Source organism: Solanum dulcamara, chromosome 11, assembly GCF_947179165.1.
Source record: "Solanum dulcamara chromosome 11, daSolDulc1.2, whole genome shotgun sequence".
NCBI classification, from domain to species: Eukaryota; Viridiplantae; Streptophyta; class Magnoliopsida; order Solanales; family Solanaceae; genus Solanum; species Solanum dulcamara.
Window position 1 is genome coordinate 45,500,456 of NC_077247.1, and position 24,232 is coordinate 45,524,687.

A 24,232-nucleotide genomic window follows, 5' to 3' on the forward strand; every position below is an offset into this window, starting at 1 on the left:
TTGAGAAAATATCAATACATTAAAAAGAAAATTGAAAGACGCATATACATAGATATTGAATTATTAAGTTATTTATAGTTATATATATTTTTATGACTAAATTCTATTAAGTGAAGATTGAAAAAATAAGTTTATGCACATTTTGACTATTTTATTACCAAAAAGGAATAGCAATTAACATTTATATATACTTTTTTAAGTACTTAACTATATATATTTCTTAAAAGAAATATTTAAAGACTATTTCATTTTCACCTTTTCTTATTTTATTCTCCTATCACATGACTGAAACTTGATTAACATGGAATAAAATTATATGAACAATATGTCTCTTTACATTTTATAATTAAGTAGTCAATTTATTTTTTAAAATAATAATTAAGTAATCAAGCAACTTGGTTCTTGATTATTTAAACTTGAAAGTTTTTATTTCCTTGAATTACATTGCGGTAATATATTAAAAAATGTGACAATTGACTATTTCTTTGGTTGCTTTCAAAACAAATTAAAGGAATGCTTTGACCTTAACTCAACATGATCTTAAGTTGAAACCCACAAATTTAATGGGAGAATACTTTGAATTTCAAGTTAAGTCATATCTTCTTTTATGGATTTACTTAAATACTAAGTCAAGCCATGCCTTATGTTATGGATTTGTATTGCTCTCTTTTAATTAATTTTCTCTAGTTATTCGAATGGGAAATGAAAGCCTATCCATTAAGAGTGCTTTAAAAGTTCATTTATTAGAGTAAATCAATCAATCAATATATAATAATAAAAGAGGAACATATACAAGATGACGTAGCACCTTTCTATGACCTTCATTTTTATTTATTTATTTTTAATATTTTTTTTCATTTCAATTATTTTATTTGGTAAAATCATCTACTTAACTCATAGTTCTTTAATAAATAAATTTTACTCTTAATTAATATTAATAATAACTTTCAAACTTTTCATATTCATAACTTTCAATAATTTAATGTATAAATTTGTAACACTTAAAATCATATTAGTAGAGATTTATTTTGAGGTATATTCACCTCTCATTATAATTGCCTTCTTTATAAGAGTTTTAATGTATATTCATGTATTCTTCCACCTTTAATTTTTATAATTCTTAATTAACTTTATTAATGTGGAAATAATGTGTTAAAAATGGAAGACAAATTTATTTGTTTATTTTTTTTATAATTAAAAAATATTTATTCAATTCATCAATCTTTCACCTTCCATTATAACTGCCTTCTTTATTAGAGATTTTAATATACATATGCATGCATTCTTCCACCTTCAATCTTTATAATTCTTAATTAATTTTATTAATGTGGAGTAATAATATGTTAAGAGATGGGAGATAAAAAGACAAAAATTAATCTATATAAGATTTTTCACGACCAAACTATTGCATACATCAATCACCATTTTAGTTTTAGTTGTGCTCAGGAAATGCTCCAACATAATTTTCAATGTATTTTCTTTAATAGTAACAATTTATCTAATGAGATCATGTATCGATGAATATTTATCTTGATTACACTTACTTATATTATATGTATTCTATTCTTAGTAAAATTTCTTTATAGGCTTAGATTTCTCTTCTTATTGGTTGAAAATTTTATATATTTGCATAGGATCCGCCGGGACTGATGGGGCTTGAACCCACAGCTTCCACCTTGAAAGGGCGGTGCTCTGACCAATTGAACTACAATTTCAGAAAAATACAGGATCTAGCAGAAAATATTATTCTCTGAGGAGTACCCGTCCAACCCCTTTTCATTATATTTATTGCTCAACATTTACTAAATTTTAATGATGCATAATATGCCATCTATATAATTTCTTTATAGGCTAAGATTTTTCATCTTATTGGTTGAAGACTTTATATTTTTGCATTTCATTATTATTTCTTGCTCAACATTTGCCAAATTTTAATGATTCATGATATGCCATCTATATCGAGAATACATACAACGGATTTCTTCTAAGGTGATTTTATGCACTCAATTTTTAAATTCATAAAAACAAATTCTGCTCCTATTTTATTTTAATTTCTTTTATAATATATAGTTTTCTTAAATTAAATTTGTTCAAGAATATAATTAGTGATTGATACCGTGTAACTTTAAAAACTATTTTAAAATTTATGACTCAAAAATATAGGTGGAAGTTAATTTCATAACAATAAATTAAAAAGAAAATAAAACATAAAAAGTATACTATTACAAAAAAAAAAAACAATCTTTTCTATTGGCTCATAAAACTAATAACATACATTATACATTATATATATTAGTGCATTTGAAATAATTGTTATGAGTAGTGCAAGTGTCACATTATTCACTAAATAAGTGTGATCTTTCGATTTTTTATTAGTAAAGCTATCATTCAAGTAAATTAGAAATTTCTTTCTTTATTAATGGTAGTCAGAAGTTGGATAATCCAATTTTTTCCTCATAAATATAGATAATACCCTTTGTATGAAAAAAAAAAGAAAAAAGAAGAAAAAAATGCATTATCCATAAAAGTAGAAATGTTCTATTTTATATTTATTTTATTTAATAGATGACTCAATATTATTCATTGACTGTCCATCAATTATTTTTTTATTTTCCTATATATATTTTTTTGTCGTCTATAATGTATAATACACATAAAATTAAGCATATACAAGGTAATATGATACTTTTCTATAATAAACATTCGCAATTTATTTTTTATTTTCTAATGACATTTTCACTATTGTTTTCATTTAATTACTTGAAAGAATCTAATATTCATTATTCATAAGAAAAATATCAGCTAAAGACACTACTAAAATTTATTACCATCTCTCTCACTCTCTCTCTTTATATAAAGTTGAAGTTGGACAAGGTAGACAATCTAATATGGCACCTCTCTGTGACCAATATTTTTTATTTATGTTCATTCTTATTTTATGTTTTTTGTCTTTTCTTCTTATTTCTTCCATTTACTTATTTTGTTAAAAAGAATTATGCCATTTTTGCTACCTATAACTAACACATAAATATTAGAATTAAAAAAGAAATAAATAATTGTTTAAGAGGAAAAACAAGTCTCAACTTTAAGCCTCTAATTAAAATAGAATTTGTCTATTTATTTATAAAAAATTCATTCAAAATTATTGTTAGACCGCACTATTTTATGTTGTGATGTATATAGAAGATTTGTCCGCCATTTATGACTGTCGATCCCCAATTCAATCTCCCGCTACATGACTAAGAGCATGTAAATTCGTAATTTACTTTCCCTATAGATTTAGGTATTAATTCTTAGAGTTACATTAATAAGTTTTATCTCCACATAAATAATACTTGAAATGGTAAGTGCAGCCGGCAGGATCCACTTGGATAGTATATATTATACAATTTAAGAAGAAAAAAGAAACTTAAAACTTAACCTAAATGAAACTTGTGGACTTGAATTGTAAAATGAACCTAATTTAGTGCTTTTGGTAAATGGGCACGGGAATCCGTGTCAAAAGGTGCATTTTCTTTTTGTTACTTTATCTCATGTACGCATTTATTTACTTAAAATAATATAGACAATAATATAATATTCCCTTCGCCCCGTTTTTAATTATCATGAAAAAATTTGATATAATTTTTAAGAAAAAAGTAATTAGAAGTATTGTTTGACTAAGATATTTTTTATTAATTATTTAATTTTTATTTATATAATATGTATTTTATAATTTTAAAATAATTAATACTAAAAATAAAATTAAAAATAATAATTAATTCTCTTTTAATTATTTAAATTGATTATTATTTTAGAACAGATATTTTTAATATACTAAAAAGGAACGAGAGTATAAGAAAGTTCGTGTTATTATCACTTTTTATTTCGTGCACTTTATATGTTTTTTATTAGATAATAATTTAGTGCTCCAATAATTTCCTCACTTTCACAAGTTAGGATCTTGTTCATAAGCGATCCTCGGAACCGTAATTTAGAAACAATCAATGACGAAATTAAAATTTTCCCTAAAAAAATTTAAAGTAATAAAAAAAAGTAAATATGTAATGAATTAAGGAAAATTTTCTTAAATTGAGCAACAAGTTAGGATCTTGTTCATAAGCGATCCTCGGAACCGTAATTTAGAAACAATCAATGACGAAATTAAAATTTTCCCTAAAAAAATTTAAAGTAATAAAAAAAAGTAAATATGTAATGAATTAAGGAAAATTTTCTTAAATTGAGCAACAAGTTAGGATCTTGTTCATAAGCGATCCTCGGAACCGTAATTTAGAAACAATCAATGACGAAATTAAAATTTTTCCTAAAAAAGTTTAAAGTAATAAAAAAAAAAGTAAATATGTAATAAATTAAGGAAAATTTTCTTAAATTGAGCAAATGAAACATAAAAAATAATTTTGATGCTAGCGTTCTTATTTGGGACTCAACATCGTGTGAGATGGATCCGCTATGATATTATATAATATTAAGTCTTGTGTCTACATCATACTTCAAAAATTAATTCAAAAATAAAATAAATTATTCAAATCTTATAAAAAAAACCATCCATATATGAGATTTTTTAATATGAGATTTTTTAATTGTTTAACGGCAACCAAACAGAATGTAAACCTTGAACTCATCAATTTGGAGGTTACTGATGCAATTCCAAAGTCAATATATATATATATATATATATATATATATCGACCATAAAGGCACGTTATTTTGATGTTTGAGTTGGCACAACATACAAATAACAAAGTCTGCCATTTGTGCAACTTTATTTTCCAACTCATTGGCAGCCCAATTAATGAATGTGACATTTTATGATTTATTACATACCCTACGCGCTCTAGTGACTTTGCAAATTCTAACTACCAATTTTGAATTTTGGACCATGACTTTCTTACTGTTTGGATAAGTGAAAATTAAATGACCTCTCATAATCAATTGCAATCTGAATAGAAAAAATTGTCCTTCAAATAAATACTGCGTGTATTTAATATATCGATCTTCAATTTAAAAAGTACTACATAGAAAATTAAAAATAACACAATATTTACCTTCAAATGAAACTCATATCAACTGTAATATCAACTATTATTATTATCTATTCTCATTCCATAATATTTTTTTAACTAGAGATAGACATATTAATTTATAATTTCTAACGACAAATTATATAGGAGTGGGATTTGGATGATTGATGATGCTTAATAGCTAGTACACATATCTCTTTTATATTTCGTCTAGTTACCGGACAATGTCTATTTTACTCTTATCATATATGTTACTACGTACGTATGGGTGTTCACGATTTGGATAAAAATTGATTTAAATCGAAAAATTGAAATAAATTAATTTTTTAATTTTATTTTATGTGGTTTGGTTTTACATTTTTAAAAAACAATAAGATTTGGTTTGATTTTGGTAAAAAAATCAACGAAATAATCGAACCGAACAGACAAATTTATACATGTTTTTTTATAATTATATATACATAATATATTGTTTTTTTGAATATTTTTATGCAAAAAATGCAGTACACTAATTTAAAATAGTAAGGTATGATGCTTCTTTTATTTGTACAACAATAACATTAACTTATACATTATTCAATAAGTTTATGTTGTTTAGTACATTAAATTAACCAACAATATAAGCAGAAAGTTAAACATAACTATAGTTCTAATATAAGAATTATAAGATCAAAAATGACACGAATACAATTTATTTATTTTTGAATGAATTATTGTCTTTTTTTTCTCTTTTAAATGAATCGTTTCTTTTATTTTTATGTATAGTTTATAATCGAATAACCGAACCAAATCAAATCAAAATCGATAACAACCAAACCGATGTATGCATAGTTTATTTGATTTGGTTTGATTCTAATAATTTTAAAATCGATTAAATTAGTTTGATTTTAATTTTGACCAATAACCGATTCAAATAGATCCGGAAACTACTCCATTTGTTAAGCACTAGGACTCTAGGAGTATTTTTTTTATTTCTAATTTAAAAACTGTACGATAGCCTTTGGTATATTCGTATATGCACTAACATAATTCTGAATATTTCAACAAAAAGATTATTGTAAGGTATATACTGACTTGTTCTAGCTGTCTTGCAGGTTGAATAAAGGTAAAGTTGACATTAAAGAAAAAGTCAATGACTATCTAGATAATATTCATCCATATATCATAAATAAATCTTTACTAAGCTGAAAAGCCCTCTTATCCACATGACTTTAATTAGTAACGAACATTACTATATCTGCACTTGTACAAGTTGAACTTGAACAACTATTCTTTTCTTTATACATATATATCTATTGTTGCCAATTACCCTGGAATCGACGTCCATCACTTATCTACATAGGTCTCTAAGGAAAACATTATTATTTTGTTTTTTCATGATTTTTTTTTAAAGTCTTGTCTCTGTTACATATTTCTTTTTCACTTTTGTAAAAAGAATGGTATGCTAAAAATGTTTTAGAATCTAAATTGACCCCAAAAAATAATAATCCAAGAAACAATATTACATTTCGATTTCCTAAAAGTTATAGTTAAGATTTTCCTTTCAATATAAAAATTAGGTAAAAGATACATATGTAAATGGCCTAATAAGAATTCTATGTTGGCTGTTGTTTGTTAGGTGCTGTAACCATGTGGAACATAGGCTGGAATGAGGCCACATATATAATTTCTTCCTAAGCCCACAAATGAAACACAATTTTCAAACCTTCTTTTTACCTCTTTTTTCTATTTATTAAAAGACAAAGGAACTTAATGTATTTTATGTAAGGCGGTGAAGAAAAAAAATACAACTACGTGTGTTGTAAGTTGTAACTTATTCCCGATGTTCAATGTATCACTAGTAAGTGGGAATTGTTTGACACTTCAAAAATACTCCTTGAATAAAAATTCAGATGTTAAATGTTGGAGTCTTAAAAATGTTATTTTAGTATTTAGGTCAGTAGATTGCCGATTAGATTAGAAGATTGGTAGGTAGTTGGGCATTGTATTATTTTCTTGTGGCATAGGCTTGGTGGTAGTTTAGTACCCCGTACTTGTTTTGCCTTTAGCAGTACTTGCATAGTTTCTTGTCTTGCAATTTCTTTTATTACTCATTGTTTATAATTGTGGTTTGATGATTGCATTATTATGTTGTTACTGTTCCTCTTTCATAAATGTTATGTAATGCTTTCTCTGTCTTGTTTTCTTTTATGTATATACGTTATCTGAGTCGGAGGTCTTTTGAAAATAATCCTTCTACCTCCATAAGGTAGAGGTAAAGTCTGTGTACAACTCTATCTTCCCTAAACTCCACCGATGGAATTACATTGGGTATGTTATGTTGTTGCCTCTCTGTTTTATCTGTTATCTGTTATATATATAAAACACATACAGGAAAGGGAATTCCAAAGTAAGATCATTCTTATTTATGGCACATTAAAAGAGTGTGTATTACAAGTCTGGCAAAGTTCAACCATACAGCTGCAGTTCAAGACGTAAGATAAAAGTAAACAAAATGAGATTTGGCTCATGGCCAACAAGTTACTAGCTTTTAGCATGCTAGTTAGGGCTGAAGAGAGCACTCCTCCACTGTCTCCCATGATTTGCAGCTTTTGTCTTCAGTGTCTGTTTTACACAATGCAAGATGAGATATCGGGAAGCTCAAGCTGGAAATGCCCTCGTCAAGGATATAAGCCTTTTCTTGAGCTTTCTTCTTTTCTTCATCAGTTAAATCTCCGTAAAGAAGGCTCAAATGTGGCATATATGCTGCATGATCACGAAAGTAAGACATCAGCCACAGAAAATATAGGCCACATTACGCTGTTAGGCAAAAAGAAATGATGAGGCAAGGCGGGAGTGAGTAACTTTTCCTGAAATTAGAAAACTCAAAAACCGATGTGCTAGAACCCTGAAGATTCGTCTTTAAGAACTAGCATCAGTGCTTTTGAATTGCTGTTTTAGTATTTTACGTGTTCTTTCTGTTCCATACCCAATGAGCTTCCTTTGCTATCTTAAAGCTAAAGATGTTCATCCATGGGGTGGGGATATGATGGTGAGTGGGACAAGGAGGCAGGCCAATAGATGGGAAGGAGAGCTTGAAGGGGTTTGCTACAGAAGTGCAAATTGAGGAGGAAATAGAAAACAAGGGGACCCTTTTTTATTATTTAGGAAGTTCAAAATCTGTTTGTCTAAGATTACTGAGTAGTACAGTGCAATCTTTGGTGAAATTAAAGGGATGAGTGTTATCTCCATGTCCTAAGTTCTATAATCCAAGAAGGTATCCAGAAAAAGATAACCCACAACTTGTTAGGGACTTAGGCATTGTTGTTGTTGTTGTACTCAAAAAAAGATAACACGTAGCCTTCTCAAAAAGGGAAATACACGTTTTGTGACAACAACTATAGAAACTGAATGGGACATAAAATCTAAAAAGAGAAAGTTTATCTTACATCCAGATCTGTTGTAATTAAAGTGACTGCAGCAAAGAGCACTTGCTTCCACAACCTGGAAGAGAAGAACAAATTTCAAGTCACTGATGTCAGCAAATGCACCAAAATTTGTACACAAACGAAGCATGTAAAGCATTAGACTGCTTCTGAACTTATTTTTGGAACTCAACAGAAGATGGTGAACTCACTGAGTCTCAAAGCATATTTGACCGCTTTCTCAGGCATTGCTCCCAATTTAGAAACTCTACACGGATATTTTTAGTCGACTTGATCTTCATTGCCTATGGAAGGTAACAAAAATGTAAACCTTTGGCATCTCCAAAGGAGAAGTTACATTAGACTTCCATGTTTCAGTCTCCTTATTCTTTGCTATCATTTCTAACACACAAATTTATGCTTTCCTAGGAAATAAGCAAATGGAACAGACACAAGAGGGAAAATATGAGGAGGCAAGATAGAGGTGAAAGTGAAAGAAAATTATGTTATTTCCTTTGTTTGGTCTCAGTTGGAAAATAAGGATAGGACCAAAACTTTTTCAGCTTATCTTTCTCATGGAAGTAGATATGTAGGCTCAAGGGAAACATGAATTGGTTGTTTCATCCCCCTCCTTTCCTATGCAGAACAAACCAGAGAAGGCAAGTTTTTGCAACTTTCCAGTTCTCTTCATTTGTCTATTTCCCAAGCTTAAGCCTAGTGCCAATGACAATTGAATCTCATATCGCTAATGCGTTATATTTTTAATGAAGAGAAATCTAATCTCCATTATTATATCGTGTATTCTTCCTCACTTTCCTCTCTCTTTATTCTTTGTCCTTTAAGCAAAAGCTTTCACTACGTAATCAGGGTGTTTTCACTACAAAAGGTGAAGAGATTAGAAAAGAAAGCTACCAATATAGCAATGTATTCTATTTTGGCCTTTGCAATTCATAGTATTATCATACTATCTCAAAATAAATGCTTTCAGTTACATTAATGTATTTGACCTCTATTGCTCCAAGCCTGTGCACTACCCTGTGTCTACAATTGATTTCTGTCCAGGCAACAGCAAGTATAGACTATGAACACTTGATCCAACTAGCAATTTTGATATATTAGATTAAGCACATAAAAATACCATATATGACTCCTTTACTATTACGAGACCAGAAGGTAGAAAATTACTTAATGACCATACGAGTGATGTTATAAGTACATTTTAATAGGACTAGCACCAGGTCATACGTTCAACTGCAAATTCTGATCTTTCTTCTCAAAAGAACGGTCCGGAGTTCACTCATCCAATGCAATAACTTTTCATTCCTTATGCACTAACTTCCGTCATTCTAGAGACTCTAGGCAACCCTATTGACATTCCAAATGTCTATGCAATTATAAACATTATTACTATCACATACATTTCGGTACATATGACTACATGGAAGTACAACAAACCAGACTAATCTTATCGCACGTTATCTCACTAAATATTCCACATTGTTGATTGTAAAATTACCCATTAGCTGTACTCTTTGTTTAAGCACCCATTACCCAGAAAATCAACATTTGCAGGATGAACCATTTTCGACATCAAGTATTTGCTCATGAAATAAAGAACAAAATATACAAGCCATTGAACATTTTCTTTTTGAGCTTAGGGACTATCAGGAACAACCTCTCTCCTCCTCACAAAGGTAGGACTAAGGTCTGCCTACATCCTAATCTCCCCAAACCAGGATTACAATGGGTATGTAACTGTTATTATCGAACAAATTACCAACACATAAGCTGGAAGAACAGCACATTGTTCATCAAACCAGCTCAAAATACCTAAAAACCTAATAAACTAGGTATTTTGAAATTACCAAGCATAGTATAAAATTGACCAATAAAAACCTAAAACCAATCAAGAAGCTGTAAAATTTTACCTCAGTGGTTGGGTGAAGCAAAAGGTAAACACACTGATAATAGAAAGTGCCAGTATCAATTTTGTCCACTGTAGCACTATAAGGCTTCACTGTCTCACAAGCTTTTTTGAACCTATCACGTGCCTCAGCCTCCGTCAACCGAATAGCTCCGATGACGGTCACGTGAGGTTCAAACTGGGGTCCACAAAACTCCGATCGGAGACCTTCTATCAACTTCTTGACCCTAACTCTCACATCCTCCCTCGGCAGAGCCCAAACAGAGTAAACATGCTTTTCCAACACTGCTTCACTGATTTGTACCTGCTGCATAATAGTTATACCAGCGTCCATTAGAATTTATTGAAATAATAGAAATTGATAACGAAAACCAAGGGATCTGATGTAAAAATTAGATGAAATAATTTTGGATGTCAAGAATTGTTTTTTATTCATTTGCCTTTCACTTATTTTTCGTTGATCATTTCACAAATGGATATATATGATCACCAAGTGCGATCGTGTTAAAGATTTAAACTTGAAACTTTAACATTAATTTTGAATTCCTCAATCACAAAGTCAACCTCTAATTTTTATAATCAAGAGATTTAAAATTAATATATAAAGATAAACATTCTTAAAAATACCAAATATACAATATAATTTTTTTGGAGGGTATCTTCGATAATCTGTATATTTGCTCCAAAGTGTGGTGGTATTTTACTATTTTCAATTTTCGAGTATCTATTTTCTTTTTTTTGGCGAATATTTTTATTGCAGAAGCAAAGTCACAATTATCACTAAAAAGAATTTATTTATTTTTTAGAAAAAAACAAACATACATAATATAAAAATTTATTTAAAAATCTTGTATATACATAAATAAATTTTTGACAAACGATTTGGATAAACCCATAGCATCTCTCCTCGATCTAATCTCAAATTCGAATTTCTCGAATACGAAATGAAATTACTTTTATTAAAAAGCGCTGAATACTTTTATTAAGAAGGCGCAGAATACCTTTGTTAAAAAAGGCACCTATCCAGCGTGAATCCAAAATATAAACTTTCCAACATGAATTTAAATTCAAATTTAATCGAATTATGTCGAATCTAGGTGAAAAAGAAAGTAAAAAGAATTTATCAACTCATCAAAATAGGTTTCTCGAAACCTATTGTCGCCTAGGCCATGCCAATGCAAAGCCTCAAGTTCTCTCTAAATTTGGTAAAATAGAAACATATTAATTCATATATAAGCTCGCTCTAAAGAAAACATTGAAGAACACGAAAAAACAACAAGAAGGAAACTTCATGCATCACTTCAAAGTATATACATTGTTATTTTACAACAGCAAAAAAGGAAACAAGAGACTAATATATATATAATGTCTGCACTCTTGATCTATGGGAAAGGAGCTATCTTCTTCATCTCCACATCCTCAATGTGAATCTCAAAGCACTTGCCATGCTGTTTCCAGTAATCTGCCTCGGGATTAATCCACTCCGGCTCCGGTATCTCCAGCCTCGTCCTCTTTATGGCATCAGTCGACATATTGTACTTGTTATCTCTCTTCTGGATTAGCTCTGGCTTCACCATCCCCAAATTCACCGCTTGTGGGGACATCATCAGTGATGGTGGCCCAACTGGTAGCTTATCGCCTTTTTCATCGCATATATTAAATATAAAATAAAATCAGGAATATGCTTTTGATTTATGTTTGGACACTTTTATAGAAGAGTACTCTAGTTACCTCTATCTGTTTGCCATGTGCACCAGAATTTGCCATAGGTTTTTGCAAAATTCTCGAGATCTTTTTTCACTACCATCTCTGGAACTCTAGGATTCACCCACAGTCCTGATTTTACCTGCCCCATTCGAATTTTTGTCATCCACAAATATCGAATAACATATAAGTTTCTCAATATATTGGGAATTTTTTTTTTAAAAGGGCAGAGTACTATTGCTTCTGAAGTTATGGTTAGGATTTCATATTAAAGTATCGTCTTTTTACAATTTCTTATTTTTGCATCAAACTAACCAAATTGGACACAGCTGATGTGGAGCACAAACACTTTTTTTAAAAAAATAAAAAATGAAAGGAACAAACCTCGTAAGCATGAGAGTGCCAAAGTTTCTGCTCTTCTTTAGGCAAGGTTTCAAAGATACGATCAGATACTATATATTCCACTCCTTCACACAAAAAAATTCATCAGTTATTAGCAAAAAAATGGAAATTGAAAAAGGAAAAAGGTAAGTCTGAATAAAAGGATACCGATAAGGCGTGCGGTGGAATGATCAGAGTCGTAAACAGCAGATTGTAGAAAATCCTGATTGACACGCGTGACATAATGATGAGTTTCAATTTGTCGATTCATATCATGGTTGTAGAGTGCAAAAGTGCAAACATGTTGATTCATTTGCTTAATGGGTTTCAAAGACTGCAACATCTGAGCACCTTTATCCAGTATGTGTTGCTCCGTTGTCATGGCCTTTCCCGGCGGTATCTGCTCCCCATGGCCCCCTCTCCCTGACGTAGTTTCAGCCATAAAACAAAATTTAAGTTTTAAAATAGTTTCTTAAAAGATAGGATTGATGACTTTGGGAAGATCTTGATGATCTGATGATGTTCTATTTTCAGGGGATTTTGAAGAGGATTTGGGGTTACATTGCCAGGTGGGCATGCAAAGATGGTATGAGCAGTTGGATGCCACGTAGTAGCTCGACGGTCAACGTGTTGTTAAGCATTTGGTGACACGTTTTCAGAATTTTAGAGTTCAAACAGATGGCTTTATATTTATTATGAGATAGAAGATGGATAGTGTTGAAAATACAAACAGAGTGCGAGAGCAAAGGAAGGATAAAGATAAGAAAATATATTTTGATGCAATAGCAAGCGTAGTAAATATCTAAAACCTATTTTTTGAAGTACAAAGTTTCACTTTTTTTATTCTCTTAAATTTCTCATAATTATCAGACGATATCACATCATCATCAATTATATATATTGCAACGGACGAAGTAATATATAATATTTAATCATGACATTATACATGGGCGTTTCATTAATCGGTTATCATGACATCTAAACTCGATGGCCTAAGGTGTGGTGTACTAGGTGGACGTGAATAAAGACAATGTTTTATTGTGAAATTTGAGAAGAAAAAAATTTTACTTTCAAAGTGGAAAAATAATTTAAATATTAAAATTGTCTTTGATTATAAAAATATAAATTAAAGTTATTTTTATTTTTTTATTAATTAATTTAAAGTGAAAATATCGTTTTGTTATTTTCAAATTCTTAATTTAAAATTTTTAATTTTATAATCACACGTGTTTTCGGAATTCAATGTAAGAACTTTTTATAATCAAACGCCTCTTTAATATATTTTTCAAAATCATACACTCAACATATTATTGAGGTATAAGTTAATCTAGCCAAATTCTTCAGAAGGGCGCTTCTTGTTCCGATCCGCGAGCTGCCTTTCAAACAAATGAACAATTAATTTACTTGTACATAATTTTGTATACTTGCCGATTCTCAAATCTTTGAAGCATTATACTCAAAATAGGAAATAGATTATTATTAATCTATCAACTCCATAAAATTCAAATAGATTATTATTAATCTATCAACTCCATAAAATTCAACAATATAGATGGTGGTGGTGCAGTAAGATTTCGAATTTAAATTCGCAATATAAATTGTGGTGAAACTATTCCACATTCAATCAAAGATTTCGAATTTGAATTCAAATATGAAAAAAACATGTTAAGAGCGTTTAATCCCACTTCTTATGTCTGTCAACAAGAGTTCAGCCCATGATTCAATCGATAGATAGGCCGAAAACATATTTCTGGACAAATGAACAGACCTTTCCTTTTGGCATCTCCAAATGACGCTACAATATAATATGGATCCAAACTTAATTGGGAATCTCTTCCCATGAGAGTTCCGGGAAAAAAATAACTCCATAAAATTCTGTCGGATGAGTCGACTCAGAAGATGAAAGAAGGGAAAAAAGTTATGCTAGTACTATTTAGAGAAGTTCAATAAATTACATTATTAAACACATGAAAGCATGGGATTTAGTATACTCGTACTAATAATCGATGCATATATATAGAAAGAGAGAGACTACTAATTGATTACATTTCTGATTTCTCATGGAAAAGGTGCAGTCTTTTTCATTTCAGTGAGCTCCACATCAATAGCAAAGCCTTTGCCAGTTTGCATCCAGTAGTTTGCATAAGGATTCATGGTCGTCTCTGGCCCTGCAATATCCACCCTTGTCTTTTCCAAATCCTTTGAAGAAATACCATATCTTTCGTCCCTCTTCTTCACTACCTCTGGTGCCACCATGCCCAAATTTACCCCTTGTGGAGACATCATCAAAGCAGGTGCTCCAAGTGGGAGCCTATCACCTGAACCACCACACAAAATGATCATGCAACAACTACTAAGTACGTCTTATAAAAAGTATGATTTCTTAGTAGAACTTAAAAGAAAATAAAGGACGTTGTACGACTTGCCTCGATCAACTTGCCAGGTGCACCAAAACTTGCCATAAGTTGGAGCAAGATTCTTAAGTTCTTGCTTTTGGACCATCTCTGGAACTCTTGGGTTCACCCAAAGTCCTGCTATAATCTGTACATTTAAAATATTTCGAAGTTTGCAAATAGGCATTTTAGCCCCATAGTATTTTAATTGAATAATTTAGAATGTCAAAAATTTAAGAAAGAGTTAAATGACAAAATGGAAAGCAATTACCTCGTACTCATGACTGTGCCAGAGCCTCTGTTCCTCTGCTGGAAGAGTTTCAAAGACTCGATCTGATATTATATATTCTATTCCTGCACTATCACAAATATTCACTACATAAACCGATATCCGATATTGGCTAACTCAAACTTAAAAAGCAAGCTAGCTCACAAATATTCACTACATAAACCGATATCCGATATTGGCTAACTCAAACTTAAAAAGCAAGCTAGCTCGTGAAGGGAGAATTGTTCAAGATTATATATAATCCATCGCCCACCGAGATGGAAACTAAACACCATTTGCATGTCCAGTACTAGACACATAATGTGGAGTATGAATAATATAAGATCGACTCAACATCAAACAAATCAAGAATTAAAATGAACCTGACTATAGTAGCATAATAAATATTGGATCTTGACCCATAACTAAATCTATGAGTAATGTGTTATACGGTCAATTAATTTGTTATTATTTGAAGAAGAAGAATTGAATTACCAATAAGGCGTCCTTTAGAATCATCAGAATCATAAACAGGACACTGGAGGAAATCCTGATTGAGTCGAGTGACATAGTGGTGCGTCTCGATCTGTCGAGTGATGTCATGACTGTACATAGCGAAAGTGCAGACATGTTGGCTCATTTGCTTGATGGGTTTCAAGGACTGCATCAATTGAGCGCTTTTGTCTATAACATGTTGCCCAATTGACATTGATTTTCCAGGAGGAACAGAGCCGTCGCCTGGGGGCATTGCCCCTGCTGCTTGATCGCTAGAAGACATATTATGGTTTATGATGAAATTGACAAGTACTGAATTTTTCTCTGATTTTAGTTTGGTGGCTATGTATTTGAGGGTGAAGAGAAACAGATGGTGAAAAACTGAGAATATAGAGGTGGAAGAAAGGAGGTGGATGCTTGTTTCAGATCCCACGTAGCATTAGGACGATTTGATTAGCTAAGCATTGTGATAGATTAGGCTAGGCTGCTGCTCCCATTTTAATTTGTTTCATTTTAACTTAAAATGTAAAAAAAATAAAAACATCCTGACACACGATAAATGTTTTAAAAAAGAAGGAAAAACTAGACTAATTATGAAATTATTTATCTCCAAATTATTTACTCTTAATAGGTTCATGATTCAAATTATTTACCCTCTTACCCCACTTTCTCTCTTTTAATTTCAAGCATGACGTTAGCAGCACTACTCTTCTTTGATACCATCAGGATATATTATATTCTGATAGCATCAAGCAATTTCACTGAAGCACTGTCTCTTTTTTCTTGATACCGTCAAAGTATATATTCTCATGGTATCAAACGTGTATTTACGCCAGTGCCCCTTCCCTTATTCCTCTTTGATACTATCAGAGTATATTATACTTTGATGGTATCAACCAATTTATCAAGCAATTGCTTGATATCATCACAGTATAATATACTCTGATAGTATTAAGAAGGAAGAGACAATGCTTCAGCGAAACTGTTTGATACCATCAAAGTATATTATATACTTTTATGGTATTAAATGTGCGAGATAGTTAAAAACAAGGGATATGATGAAGTAATGGGATATCCAATGGTACATAGTTTTCTCTTTTGGGGTATAACAATAATTATCCCAAAAAAAAATTTCATTTTGTTTATGTTACTTTCTTTTTTTATCTCTTTATATAAGAAAAAGAAGATATATTTTTTAAAAATAATTTATTTATTTTTTAAAAAATAAGACCAACAAATTAAAAAGAAGATTTTAATACATTCTACTTATTGAAAACTACAAAATTCAAATTAACTTTCATTTTTTAAAACTCCATGTCAATCAAAATAGATAGTAATATTAATACATACTACTAGATTAGAGGTCGGGTAGTTAAATTTCTACATACTGATTGTGTTTATATATATATATATAAAAAGTCTAAAACAGTTAAATTATTGAATCATTAAAATCAAGGTTATTGAATTAAGGAAAAAAATTTGAACAAGTCTGTAGATCGTGGAAATTTTACATATTATACACCCAAAAGTACACTGATGTGGTGGCTAGAAAATAGCCTAACAAAAATGAATGATCAATGCTAACATAATTTACAGAAGAATAACATGATATCTAGACTATCCAAAGAATACTTTGATCTCACATACAACAGAATTCATTTAATAATTCAACAGGGAATACTTCACTCTAAGCACAATTTTTCCTTTATCAACCCCAAGTTTAGCTCCTGTTACCAACCAGTGCCCTGGTGCATCCTGTGGTCCCTTTGACATTTCTGTCATGTCTACAATTTTTACCAATTTCCCCATTTGGCTGGAAGTATCCCCTTTCTTGTTTTCGTTCTGAAGTGACGTTGAAGAACCATCAATCCTTTGTACTGCTGATAGGTTTGATGGACTGTGATCCCATACTGATCTTCTTATTGTGCAGCCAGGTACCTTGGAAAAAAGGAGTTTCAGATGCAAGACACTCTTGGCACCAAAATCCCAAACACCAAGCTGAGCCCCCGTCACAATGTGAACACCAGAGAGATCTCCAATGGAAGTCTCAGTATGTTCAATTGGTGTTGTGCTGACATGGGAGAAATTTTTCCACTTGATTGGTTCAAACCATCTGCTATCCTGCTCCTCGGGACCTTTCCATTTTGGGGCACCTATAGCCATGTGTGCATCCCAATGGGGTTGAAGGATCTTAGGAAGAGAAACCAGGTGCTGCAAATTGACTGAAAGACGGTTCTGCTTGTTACCTTCTAGACTGAGCCTGAGCCCTGTCACTGGTTTACGACCCACTGTCACCTGAAAAAGTGATGCTATGATTTAGCGAAAGGAAGATATTGAACTTGCAACAAGCTGATATCGATCAACATTTATCTAGACAACATTCCATTCAGTAATCCCCCAACCTAGTAGATCAGCTAGCTATTCAATTGCATTTATATTTCCAAGACCTAACAGAGTGTACAATATTCATGGTTGGAAGAGCAATGTTTTTTGTAGTTTCTTATTTGTTGAACTCATAAGCTCCATGTTATGCTTAGATCAAGCTTATATTGTGACATAAAAAATCTGATTATTACTACTATGTTGCTCTCTTATAAAGACAATGTCTGGGATCATCAGAATAGTACTCTTCTGATTAATCCATTATTTATGAATTGGTAAGAAAGGATTTCAGTAATATTACAAGGTAAATGAAGTGTGGGAGCCATTGCAGGCAAGGTATCTTTTATGTGAAGCTTGAGCACGAGTTGCTTTGACCATGTTGGAGGGTTTCACTTTGCTCAAAATGCTTTAAATATTGCCCATGAATAAACAGGGAAAGTTACAAAACATGCATGTATGTGCATGAGTATATTTAAATTTTGTTTCCATTTAAGTAACTTTTGTTTTCAGAGAGCTCCTTGATATTCAATGCTGTGGGAATTGATTATGCTGATTAATTTATCAAATTTTAGGGTAAACGGCAAATGATATCTAATTTGTTCTTCTTTCCATATTGTTTCCGGTTCATCTATGGCATTGCATAGCATTCCCTATGATGATAGTCAAATTGTCATAATACAAGTAGCAGTGCTGGTGAATAGAAACTGGTTCCATTAATTGGGGCAGTTGCCTATACAAGTCTTCATAACTACTCCCGTTTACCGTACTTGAGCCGATGGTCCTTCAGAAAACAGCCTCTCTACCTACACGAGGTAGGGGTAAGACCCACTTGTGGGATTTCACTAGGTATGTTATTGTTGTTGTTGACTATACAAGTCACCCAATGGTAAGGACTATTAACTTGATTTTTTTAACAAAGGAATGTTCAAGAGAAATTTTTGAGGTTGGGATTGCAAACAAATGCATAAGTCAAGTCCAAGACTACATTAGAAGGTAGTTCCAAATGCATGTGAAGGACCGTTACTAGACAGTTGTTCCTAAATCCACATTCCAAAGTGACCATATATGAACAGTCAGCAGTCAGATAGCCGGGACCATTTTAATCCTTCACCATTCCAGAACAAAATTATGCTATAGCACATAGACTTCATAGTAAATTTAGCATTAAACAAGGGAAATCAACATTTTCTGAGCTGGTCCACTATTAAACCCTTTTGATATTGTACTCTGCCCGTATTCTATAAGCTTACTACATAAGAATTCATCATGTAGTTACCATTGCACATCTTTTGGTTTCACTCTTCTTAATTAATAAGATTGTAAAATAAAACAAACAACAATATACCCGGTGTAATCCCATAAGTTTTCTAGAACTAGTCCAGTTCATACTTTTTCATATTGGTCCTCCATATGAAAGAAATTTTTTTACAAGCATTAGGCAAGTGCATGCAATCTTGGAAAAACAAGATCCTTCGGCAATTCAATGTCAAATATTTCAGCTGTAGCTAGTGATGTGTTTGTAAATCTGGAGAAAAGTATGAAGAATACCTGATCTGGGCTAATATAGAGCTTAGGACCCATCAAACTGAACTGTAGGGATAAACATACAGGCTCCTTTCTTTGAAGGTTATTTTGCTCTGGAGCCCACACACGAGCTATTTGGAAATCTAAGAAATACTGTAAATCTTCTATTGGTGGCTTGTCTGAAAAAATTATAATGCAATACATCAGACAGCGAAAAGCATATTTTGAGAAGTTCAACTCATATTTAGAACACAAACAGGGAATTCTCTAAGCCCATACACACATGGAAATTATTCGCATGTCAGTTATTTAGTCTCCAACGCCCATCCCCCCAAATACAGGTTTTTCCTAAGGATGACGGACCCTGAAGTCCCGTCAACGCAGAGAGCTATGAAATCTTTTGTTCTTAAGAACATAAAAAAACTTGGAATATGGCTTTTCTGCTAATCCCTTTGCCCATTTTATAGAACAATATTAGTTTTTGGGATTCAAACAGTTTTTTCTCAAACATCTTCAAGTACTTTTAACTATAAAAAACTGTGAGTACTATGTGTAGTTTCTAAATACATAACATCTATTTCATACAAAATAAATAGATGTTTTGACCCAAGTGTTTCAGACCTGTCATGCTCTCTGGGTGGGTGGGAGGACTATTTAAGATGCATCTGAAGATGAAAGAGTAACTCTCAAGAACTACAGTACAATCATTCTGGATTACCACTATTAGCTATTTTCTTAGAGTTCTTGCTCATTTAATTTAGAAAAGTAAACCAATAGAGAATGAATCAAAATCTGCATGCAACCGAAGAGGAGTGAATAGTAATGGGATACAATACTCACATTCTAAGTATAACTCAATCGCGCGGCTCAGGTACTTTATTCCAGGCACCTCTTCGAGAAATGACACAATGGGAGTAAATGTCATATTGATCACATCTGGTGATGTTTCTACAGTGCTTGCCCACTTGTCGTGACTCTGCTCCAGGTCATCACCTCCTCTTCTGCGAAAAATAACTGTAACATCCTGCAGTAGGATAATTCCAATAATTTTGAATGTTTGATTTACGGAATAAGGGAGCATGTTGAAGAAACAGATTTCAAGAAGTCAGTTAGCACTACTGTATCCAAAAGCCTACATATAAGATGTGCTAACCTTGTCCTTATATCTTAAAGGTCCGGCACTTGAGAGATTCTTCGAATCAGAGAACCTCTGATCTCCAATGTCATTCACATAGTTTTCAATGTCTGAAACTAACAAAGGAGATGACTGGTGTTGTTTAATATAAACTACATCCCTACCACCGATCGTCGCGGAGGTGACAATATGGGTGCCATAGTTTTCAATAAAGCTGAAAGAAGAACATCAATATCAGAAACAACAAAGAATTGGCCAAAGAAATTGAATGAATGCCCTAATATATTCTTGGATCAGTGAGGCTGTTTCTCATACAGATATCCATAAGCAGGCATACTTCAAAAAGCAGAAAAATCAGAGTTCAGCACATTTTGGGCCATATTATACATCCGCAATTTCTCATACATAAGTTCAGGGCATAAGAAGCTTGAATTCACAAAGAAATTTTTTTCTAGTTGCTCATAGCTATTAAGGCTAACAACAGTAAGAATCTAAAGGGATTACAATTTGGAGCACAAGAATATCGATGGTAATGGAGCATGAGCACCTATAAATTGTTATAGAGAAATGGCAACTGCTCATTTTCTTCCCTGACTATTACAAATAAATCTAAATGCAATAATACCTTGCTATCAAAAGAAATGATGCAGTACCATTAAAAACCAAAATGTTGAAATGTAGGCTGATGTTAGATACTTCACCTTGCCAGTGATGCAGGATCCCAGGAGTATGGAACAGCACGCTTGATTTCATCCCGCAGAAGTAAATCTAACTTTACTAATCTCACTGTAAAGAGTGGGATAACATGTCCAATCATGGCAAGGGATTTAGTAGCTGCCGCATCATATTGCCAAGAACCAGTGAAGTTAAACATGGAGTTAAAGCTTCCAAGTGGGACATCTCCAGATATATTGGAGATTTTGTTGAAGTATTTTGCCATCTGGAAATTCAAGCACAAGACAATTTAAATACATAATTATAGAGACAGGAGTGAACTATAAACATCTCCTGCAAGTACTCAATTGTGAAGGAGCATAGATAATGATAAGGATAATGCTTAAGAAGAAATCAGAAGCTAGGTTGGTATCCTGGAAAGAAAGCAAAAAAGACCTGCCTACTTTGGAGAGGAGAGTCATCACTATTGTGTTTTTAAACTCTTTCAGTTTTCATAGTTGGTGAGTCCCTCCCGTGTGCACTTTGATTACACCTACCCTTCTATCAGTATATAAATTTTGAGAAGAATTTTATCAGTATATGAATTTGGCAACAGGAAAACGTAACCTCAGAAAATGATCATGCAAGAAGAACCAAGACAGAATCTTTGATGAAAGATAAGTGTCTACGGTTTACGAAGAATACATACTGATCCTGAGACAGACATGTTTTCGTACTGAAGTACCAAAAATGCCACTGGGTAACCAAAAACAATTCTCTTAGCTATATGTCGTGCATTTTCAAACAATTTCTACATAAGGTGGCAAGATGATATTTTGTGCAGTTACATATTGATGACGCTTGGCCTTTACACAAATAAATGCGTCAGAAGTTCCACATAGGTTACTTCTCAAATTCTTTCAAGTTCATTAAAGTTTTATGCAAAGCTCCTTGAATGCCCATTGGATATTACTGTAGAAACCATTTAATCATCTATATTTATCAGTATAAGCAAGTAGAGACCCCTGCAAGTTGTGCTTGAGGACAACCCAAAAACCAGCAGTTTGACTAATACAGACAATCCCACTTAACCAAGCCAGGTAAATAGACACCAAAAAGGGGCTGTCAAATAAGTGGCAGACTTCCAGAACCACCATTTAATAAGGCATAATACATAAATATGCCACAATTGGCATATATGTCCTCCAACTTTGGGTGTGAATAGGTAGGCACTTAAACTTGTATAAAGTTGAACAAGAAAAGACACGTGTCCTACATGACATGATACACGTAAGACACCACATGGGATGATGCATAGGAAGCGAATTGCTACGTAGGACGTGTGTGTCTACTTGTTAAACTCTATCCAAATGCATCTTAAGGTAGCTGGTGACAACCCTTAATTCATCTCTCATGAATAGTTCATGTTTTTACTAATGATATCTCTAAAATGTTTAGGACATCCGATTCAGTGATTCTCTGATGAGTTCAAGATTTGAACCAAATGCTGTAGATCTTTCTACATTATGTGCATGTGCAACTAGGTAAAGTTCCACTATCCAAATAGCAGAGGAACTATCCAATTGAATATAGCTTAGAGGAAGCATAATACATAAATGTGCCCTTTAATTTGGTTTTTAACTGACATTATGCCCTCCAACTTTGGGTGTGCACAAGTACGCACTTAAACTTGTATAAAGTTGAACAACCACGTACACATGTCCTACGTGATCAAATAATAAATAAACTCTCCATTAAGCCTAAACTCAAATTGTTTATCTTGCCTTGACCATCATTAGTTCATTACCATACTACACAAAAACAAGAAATTAATACCAACCCTTATCAGTACAGCTATTTATTTAAGAAATACAGAAACAATTACCTACTAAACAAAATTAAGAAATTGGAAAACCAAATATAAATAGCCAATTTAGCCCATCATTTAATAAACTTAAAAGATTAGGACCATACACTTAATCTAAAACTCCCAAATTGATCAATCAAAAGAAGCAATGATAAACATGTAGTAAGGGAAACTGAAACCTGACCTCATGGAAGGTATAGACAGGTGTGGCCTCAATGATTCTCAATTCTTCTGAACATTCAATGTCCACAGTAACATTAGGAAGCAAAATACCCCCATCTGGATGCAAAAGATCCATACGGTTTTCCTCATCAAGATGAACTAAACGAGACCCTGGAGCCCCTTTACAGTACAGAAGCCTAATATCAGAAGTGACATCAAATCCCCTACCCAGAGCTTGGATTGAGTTGCTGAGGGTAGTAATCAAAGCATCTGAGGCTAAACTCTTCTTGGGGTTTGAATCCTCCATACAAAGATTGTTTATTGGCAAGAAACACAGCAAAGTACTGATGGTGACTTGTTCTTCATTCCAATTCCAAAAATTATCAACAACTACTAATAAAGATTGAAACTTTCTGCTTTCTTTTGTTCAATGGAAAGTAATTTCTAATTTCCTTTGGTGTTTTTGTTGAAATTGGTTTTTTAGGGGCTTGTTTTGAATGTTGTTGTTTGGTGAGTCAGAGGTTGGACTTTGTTAATTAGTTGGTGTTTGTTCATTTGACTGCAATAATGGCAAAAGAAAACGCGTTGGTTTGTGTTGCTTGAAGATTCCCCAGTTGACCAGTCTTCCATTTTTTTTTATTTGATTTAAGTTTGATTAATTTAAATTTGTATTACATAATTCATTTTTTAAAATAATTTTTCAAAGAAAACTTTTTTCATGTTATCAAAATCTCTATTTAAGAATAAATAAATATCAACCATATCTCATGACAATTCATGTTAATCAGCGTTCTATTTTCTTTCTTCATCCTTGCTTCCTTTTTTTTAAAATCGTAAAAGAAGGGTAAGATGTTGCTTTATCTTTTTTGTTTTAGCACTTTATTATAAGAGAAAAAAAAACCATTGACTTCTTTTATG

General features: G+C 32.1%; 4 protein-coding genes across 4 annotated transcripts; all 4 read right to left on the reverse strand.

Annotated features, from left to right (window-relative positions):
• Positions 1–7,403: 7,403 nt before the first annotated feature.
• On the reverse strand, positions 7,404–10,851 carry LOC129874927 (cyclic phosphodiesterase-like). The gene is made up of 3 exons (XM_055950318.1): positions 10,354–10,851; positions 8,450–8,504; positions 7,404–7,766 (listed from the first exon to the last, which is right to left on the reverse strand). Exons 1-3 carry the CDS (start codon positions 10,681–10,683, stop codon positions 7,564–7,566), a joined length of 588 nt encoding a protein of 195 aa, XP_055806293.1. The 5' UTR covers positions 10,684–10,851; the 3' UTR covers positions 7,404–7,563.
• Positions 10,852–11,619: 768 nt separating this feature from the next.
• Positions 11,620–13,218, reverse strand: LOC129874088 (oil body-associated protein 2C-like). The gene is made up of 4 exons (XM_055949313.1): positions 12,603–13,218; positions 12,438–12,520; positions 12,081–12,195; positions 11,620–11,988 (listed from the first exon to the last, which is right to left on the reverse strand). Exons 1-4 carry the CDS (start codon positions 12,874–12,876, stop codon positions 11,732–11,734), a joined length of 729 nt encoding a protein of 242 aa, XP_055805288.1. The 5' UTR covers positions 12,877–13,218; the 3' UTR covers positions 11,620–11,731.
• Positions 13,219–14,417: 1,199 nt separating this feature from the next.
• LOC129874257 (oil body-associated protein 2A-like) lies at positions 14,418–16,129 on the reverse strand. Its single transcript, XM_055949520.1, has 4 exons — positions 15,591–16,129; positions 15,099–15,202; positions 14,861–14,975; positions 14,418–14,752 (listed from the first exon to the last, which is right to left on the reverse strand). Exons 1-4 carry the CDS (start codon positions 15,871–15,873, stop codon positions 14,493–14,495), a joined length of 762 nt encoding a protein of 253 aa, XP_055805495.1. The 5' UTR covers positions 15,874–16,129; the 3' UTR covers positions 14,418–14,492.
• Positions 16,130–17,024: 895 nt separating this feature from the next.
• Positions 17,025–23,846, reverse strand: LOC129873648 (MACPF domain-containing protein CAD1). Its single transcript, XM_055948777.1, has 6 exons — positions 23,337–23,846; positions 21,333–21,571; positions 20,650–20,845; positions 20,337–20,520; positions 19,521–19,675; positions 17,025–17,885 (listed from the first exon to the last, which is right to left on the reverse strand). Exons 1-6 carry the CDS (start codon positions 23,619–23,621, stop codon positions 17,250–17,252), a joined length of 1,695 nt encoding a protein of 564 aa, XP_055804752.1. The 5' UTR covers positions 23,622–23,846; the 3' UTR covers positions 17,025–17,249.
• Between the last annotated feature and the right edge of the window lie 386 nt (positions 23,847–24,232).